The sequence below is a fragment of the Rutidosis leptorrhynchoides genome, chromosome 2 (genome assembly GCF_046630445.1).
Source record: "Rutidosis leptorrhynchoides isolate AG116_Rl617_1_P2 chromosome 2, CSIRO_AGI_Rlap_v1, whole genome shotgun sequence".
Classification (NCBI taxonomy): domain Eukaryota; kingdom Viridiplantae; phylum Streptophyta; class Magnoliopsida; order Asterales; family Asteraceae; genus Rutidosis; species Rutidosis leptorrhynchoides.
The window spans coordinates 407471148-407478059 of record NC_092334.1 but is presented as its reverse complement, the minus strand read 5'-3'; the positions used below and the strand labels follow the sequence as shown (position 1 = coordinate 407478059).

General features: G+C 33.9%; 1 protein-coding gene across 1 annotated transcript; it reads left to right on the top strand.

Moving 5' to 3' along the window:
* The first annotated feature begins 3806 nt into the window (after positions 1 to 3806).
* LOC139889131 (uncharacterized) lies at positions 3807 to 6912 on the top strand. Its single transcript, XM_071872097.1, has 2 exons — positions 3807 to 5325; positions 6077 to 6912. The coding sequence occupies exons 1-2, from the start codon at positions 3807 to 3809 to the stop codon at positions 6910 to 6912; spliced, it is 2355 nt and encodes a 784-aa protein (XP_071728198.1).

Here is a 6912-nt window from a genome sequence, read left to right as displayed (position 1 = left end):
GTAAGTTCTTTTTATGCATTTTTTAGCCCTGTAAGAAGATATCAGGTACTTAGAGGTTTGAAAATGTTATGGTTGGCTAATGTTTCAAAAGGAGATACTTTTCTGTTATTGCTTTGAAACCGGTCATATTCACACTACATGCTTTGAGAAATATACAGAGCCTTCAAACCTAATATCAATAGGACATATCAATATACATAGTATTATGGATGCCTATTCGTTGACCTAGGTGTGTAGATTTTCATGTTCATCTTCTGTACATTTCTTTTATGAACTGGATGAGTTAAAAATGTTTTTTTAATGTAGCTAAATCATGCGTTTAAAACAAGAGATATTGTGACAAACAATGATAAAAAAGTTGGCGAAAAGTAACGAGTCTAAGAACGATGAAGTTGTAGACAATGAAAATTTTGTTGGCCAATAATTTACTGGTCCTAAGGTAAATTATCATTTTTTTTTGTTAAATATAACAGCAGAATTGTGTATGTATTCTCACTGTTATATCACCTTTTGGTAATAATAATTTCATTTTTCAGATATTGATCTTATTACCGATGAGAAGTATTGCGTATCATGTAGTCAATAAGCTTATTCAGCTGTCCCCTTCAGGGAATAAGGTAATTGTAAATTTTATGGTGTAGCAAATATGTTCTAGATAAAAAGAATACTATTTTACTATTTTGTGTGTGTGTGTGTGTGTGTGTGTGTGTGTGTGTCACTAGGTTAGTGTAGACCATATTGATCGTTTAGCGATGAATTTGGCGGTGGACCGTCTAATGACCCGGAAGACGAGGATGGAATTTCTATGTCATGGAAAAAGTCAACAACTCCTTATTTGAGTTATTCAAAAAAATTTATGTATTCTTTATATATTAGTTTTGGTTATTCATATTTCATATATTAGTTTTCTACAGTCATAAAAAGATGAGAGTAAAAAATATGGGTAGGTCAAAATAATATATTTTGACCCATTTATAACCTGACCAATTTAGCATCTGATATTGCCTACAAAAATGAAAATAATCCCTTTTAACATAATTGTTTTTAACATGATACCGAAACTGATTGTGTAACATGATTGTTTCTTTTAATTTGCTAATATGGAATATGATTGCGATTTGGTGAAAATTTATATCGTGTCTACAAACATATGATTCTACAGGTAAAAGATAGAATTCAGAGAAAAGAGTGGGATTCACACGAGGTTAAAATGAATGTTGTCATTGCTTTTAAAGTTACCTTAGAGAGTAATTAACTCAAATCGACGTCATAACTTTATTTAGTCTTCCATCACTTTTGAGATACTTCCAATTGAGTTTGTCGATATATGCTTTACCTTTGTTGACTAAACATTCTTATCAACTGAATGTAATGCATATATATCCTTTGTGATCTATTTAAATTGATGCATGCCTAAAGGTAAAAATGGTTGTTTTTTGATTTGTGATTGCAGATTCAGTCCTATTGGTTCAAATATATGGTTGAAAGTAATATGGACCACCTTCTGATCGGGATGGGAGTTGTTTCCGGATTGGCAGTAGTGTATGTTTCCAACCCTTTTTATTTGCTTTGTGGTGATAGCATGATTTGAGTATTTTATATATGCTGACGTTGTTTGGTGTAGGTATCCAAAATTATTTTCCTCATTCTTCACTTTCCTCTGCATTTCATAAACCACTACATCCTCACTCTCCCAATTTTAAACCATCTGAAACTAATTTCTTCTTCCTCAATCGAAATAGATACATATGCACTAAAAATAGTTTAATACAATCGGATATCAATATACTTTGAGTAGGTTATACAACGCATCAAAGGGTTTAATTTGATTGATTTTGAATCGGTTCAAAACTTCAAATGGGTAAGTTCATAGTCATCGTAACAGCCGTGAGATCAGAGAATCGCCAGTTTATCGTTGTTTTCCTCAAATCAACGAATCATCGATTGATAGCCTTTTATCACCATCCAATTGCAGGTAGTTTTTTTTAATATACTAATAAGTTATTATTATTATTATTATTATTATTATTATTATTATTATTATTATTATTATTATTATTATTATTATTATTTACGTTTTCATCCTGTTATTGTATTTTTTGTAATAGATTTTTAGTTGTTTTTTATCGGACCTTTAGGGTTCCTGTTTCATTTTTGGAATCTATGTTTTAGGGTTTCTGTATTTTTTTAAATTGATGTTTTCGTATTCCAGATTCATTACATATATTATACTCATTACTATGTTTATCCAACTGTTATACATGGATGTGGGAATACGGGCTGATTATTTACCGGGTCAGAATGGGTTTAGGTGTTAACATGTATATTTAAATAAATGGTGGTTGCGACTGTATTTCTTTATCTAATGCACAAATTTAGTTATTCAAGTGCTAATGTAAGTTCTTTTTATGCATTTTTAGCCCTGTAAGAAGATATCAGGTACTTAGAGGTTTGAAAATGTTATGGTTGGCTAATGTTTCAAAAGGAGATACTTTTCTGTTATTGCTTTGAAACCGGTCATATTCACACTACATGCTTTGAGAAATATACAGAGCCTTCAAACCTAATATCAATAGGACATATCAATATACATAGTATTATGGATGCCTATTCGTTGACCTAGGTGTGTAGATTTTCATGTTCATCTTCTGTACATTTCTTTTATGAACTGGATGAGTTAAAAATGTTTTTTTAATGTAGCTAAATCATATGTTTAAAACAAGAGATATTGTGACAAACAATGATAAAAAAAAGTTGGTGAAAAGTAACTAGTCTAAGAACGATGAAGTTGTAGACAATGAAAATTTTGTTGGCCAATAATTTACTGGTCCTAAGGTAAATTATCATTTTTTTTTTGTTAAATATAACAGCAGAATTGTGTATGTATTCTCACTGTTATATCACCTTTTGGTAATAATAATTTCATTTTTCAGATATTGATCTTATTACCGATGAGAAGTATTGTGTATCATGTAGTCAATAAGCTTATTCAGCTGTCCCCTTCAGGGAATAAGGTAATTGTAAATTTTATGGTGTAGCAAATATGTTATAGATAAAAAGAATGCTATTTTATTAATTTTGTGTGTGTGTGTTTGTGTGTGTGTGTGTGTCACTAGGTTAGTGTAGACCATATTGATCGTTTAGCGATGAATTTGGCGGTGGACCGTCTAATGACCCGGAAGACGAGGATGTAATTTCTATGTCATGGAAAAAGTCAACAACTCCTTATTTGAGTTGTTCAAAAAAAATTATATATTCTTTATATATTAGTTTTGATTATTCATATTTCATATATTAGTTTTCTACCGTCATAAAAAGATGAGAGTAAAAAATATGGGTAGGTCAAAATAATATATTTTGACCCATTTATTGTCAAAGAAATCAGCAAAGATAGCCATTGATATGCATTTACTAAAGTGAATCTCACAAGATCAGAAAAAGATAGTTGCTGATATGCATTTATTGAAGTGAATCTCACAAGATCATATGAGATCAATTACTGATATGGCTTCACATTAAATATTTTGTCACATTATGTATAGGCTTGATTATAGGGATTTAGAATTAATAGCTTCTAACTTTTACTTTCTAGTTGTATATATAGATCATCTATTAGGCAATGAAAAATACATCTTTTTCCCTAAGTCTCAAAGATTGTCATGGTATCAGAGCTACAACTACAAAGTTCTGATATTCTGTTTTTCATTTGATCCTAGTCCAACACTCCTAGTTTCTAGTTACTCTCGGTCTAAGTTCCTGTTGCGCTTTTTTTGAAAATTTTCTTTTGTTCAAGCTCTTGCTAAATCATGTCTTTTGACAAGTCTGATGCTTTACTAGTTTGGTTTAATGGCAAGAACTACTCAGCATGGGCATTCCATTTCCAGATTTTTGTCAAGGGGAAGGATTTATGGGGCCATATTGATGGTAGTTGTCCAGTTCCTTCACTCGACGAAGACAAAAATAAGACAGAACAAGCCAAATGGGAGGTCAATGATGCTAAAGTTATGGCATGGATTCTAAGCTCAATGGAGTCCAACATTGTGTTGAATCTTCGTCCTTTTAAGACTGCTGCCCAGATGTGGGAGCATTTAAAGAAACTTCATAGTCAAAACAACACAGCTCGTCGATTTCAATTAGAACATGAGATAGCTATCATTCAACAAGATAGTCTCTCTATTTTTGATTTTTATTCTTACTTCATGAACCTTTGGGCTGAATATACAGATATTGTTTATTCTACTTTATCACCAGAAGGTCTCATTTCAGTTCAAGCTGTTCACGAAACCACAAAAAGAGATCAGTTTCTTATGAAGTTAAGATCTGATTTTGAAACTACGAGGTCGAATCTGATGAATCGAGACCCGGTTCCCTCTTTGGACACTTGTCTCAATGATTTATTTCGAGAAGAGCAACGTCTTCTAAGTCAAAGTAGCCTTGAGAAGCAAAGATCTATGACAGTTTCGATTGCTTATTTAGCACAAGGTAAATCAAGAGAAAGAGACATGCGTAATGTTCAATGTTTTTGCTGTAAAGAATTTGGACATTATGCTTCAAATTGTCCCAAAAAGTTCTGTAACTATTGCAAAAAAGATGGTCATGTTATTAAAGAATGCCCTATCAGGCCTCCAAAGAAATCAGCAACGACATTTACAGCTTCAATTGGGACTTCACGTGCTACTGAATCAGTAACTACAACGCAAAACACTGCTGCCCCATCAGTAACTCCAGAAATGATTCATCAAATGATCATTTCAGCCTTCTCATCCTTAGGAATCTCAGGTAAAATAGGTAAAACACCTTCCTCTACCTGGTATATTGATTTCGGAGCATCGAACCACATGAAAAATACTTGTCATTCTCTTACCAACATAAAGAAATACTCCGGAAATCTTGAGATTCACACTGTTGATGGTAACCATTTACCAATCGTAGCTACCGGTGATATTTCTCCATCTATAAAAGATATTTTTGTCTCTCCTGGCCTTACTACTAATCTTATATCTGTGGGACAACTTATTGATGATAATTGTAAGGTAGGATTGTTTGAATCTGGTTGTGTTGTGCAGGATCAGCGGACGGGAAAGATGATTGCGAGGGGGCCTAAAGTAGGACGTCTTTTTCCTCTCGAGTTTCCTTCATGCAATTCCTTGTCTATTGTTACGGGTTTTTCGGCTTTAGTGGATTACAAAGTGTGGCATAAGGGCCTTGGACATCCAAATAATAATGTTTTGTTTACTTTGTTGAAATCTGGTTTGCTTGGGAATAAATCATCACCAATTTTTGGTGATATTAAGTTTGACTGCAATTCTTGCAAACTTGGCAAGAGTAAAACCTTACCATTTCCTACTCATACATCTAATGTAACTAAACCTTTTGATTTAGTACATAGTGATGTTTGGGAATGACACCTATTAACTCTCATGCTAATTACAAATACTTCGTGACTTTTATTGACGACTATAGTCGATTCACATGGGTATATTTCTTACGTTCAAAAGATGAAGTGTTTTCTGTTTTCAAACTATTCCACGCATATGTCCAAACTTAGTTTTCTACGAAAATCAAAATTCTTCTATCGGATAACGGTGGAGAATACATGTCTAAGTTATTTCAAGAATTCCTACAAACAAATGGGATAATTTCTCAACAGTCTTGCCCTTCGACACCTCAACAGAATGGGTGGCTGAAAGAAAGAACCGTCACCTTCTTGATGTTGTCCGTACACTTCTCTTAGAGTCATTTTTTCCTCCTAGGTTTTGGTGTGAAGCTCTTGCTACTGTTGTACACTTGATAAACAGATTACCCTCTCCCACTATTAACCATGTGTCTCCTTTCACTCGGTTATTTGGTAAAAACCCAAAACTTTCTGATCTTCGTACTTTTGGATGTGTGTGTTATGTCTATCTTCCTGCACATGAGCGCACTAAACTCATAGCTCAGTCAGCCAAATGTGCCTCCTTGGATATTCTACTCATCAAAAAGGATTTTTATGTTATGATTCAAAAGTCAGATGTATTCGAGTTTTCAGAAATGTAATTTTTTTTTGAAAATGAACATTTTTTCACCTCTTGCAAAGATCATATTTCTCCTACATTTGTTACATTACCTACGTTTTCCGATCATATAGCGAAACAACCTTCTTCCGAACCATTATTGGTTTACCAAAGACGAAAAAACACTAAGAACAATAAGGAAACCACAACTCGAGAGGCCCCCCAATCTGATTTCCTTGCTGCTGATCCAGATCCAACAATTGATGCTGATCAAGTTCTGTCACCTACTTATGATCCGGTTGTTGATGATGTTCCGATTGATGTTGATCCTGATTTGGTACCTACAATTGATGTAGACTTAACTCCAGAAGTAGTTGATAATCTTAGAAGAAGTACTCGGGAAAGTAAACCCCCTGTTAGGTATGGCTTTGAAAATCCCACATCATTTGCAGCTGCTTTGTTAACTGTTTCCATTCCTTCTTCTTATAAACAGGCGATGGAACATACGTGTTGGCAAAAAGCTGTTGAGAGTGAACTTCTTGCACTTGAAGAAAACCAAACTTGGGATGTGGTACAATGTCCTCCATCCGCGAAACCTTTGGGCAGCAAGTTTGTCTTTTTTATCAAGCTCCGTTCTGATGGGTTAATTGATCGCTACAAGGCTCGGCTAGTTGTTCTTGGGAATAAACAAGAATACGGCTTAGATTATGATGAAACTTTCGCACCAGTAGCAAAAATGACTACTGTTCGCACCATATTAGCTATTGCCTCCTCTCAATCATGGCCTTTACATCAAATGAATTTCAAGAACGCTTTCTTGCACGGTGATCTGAAAGAAGAAGTTTATATAAAGCTTCCCCATGGTATGCCTACATTACCGAATAATGTTTGCAAACTGAAACGCTCTTTGTATGTGTAA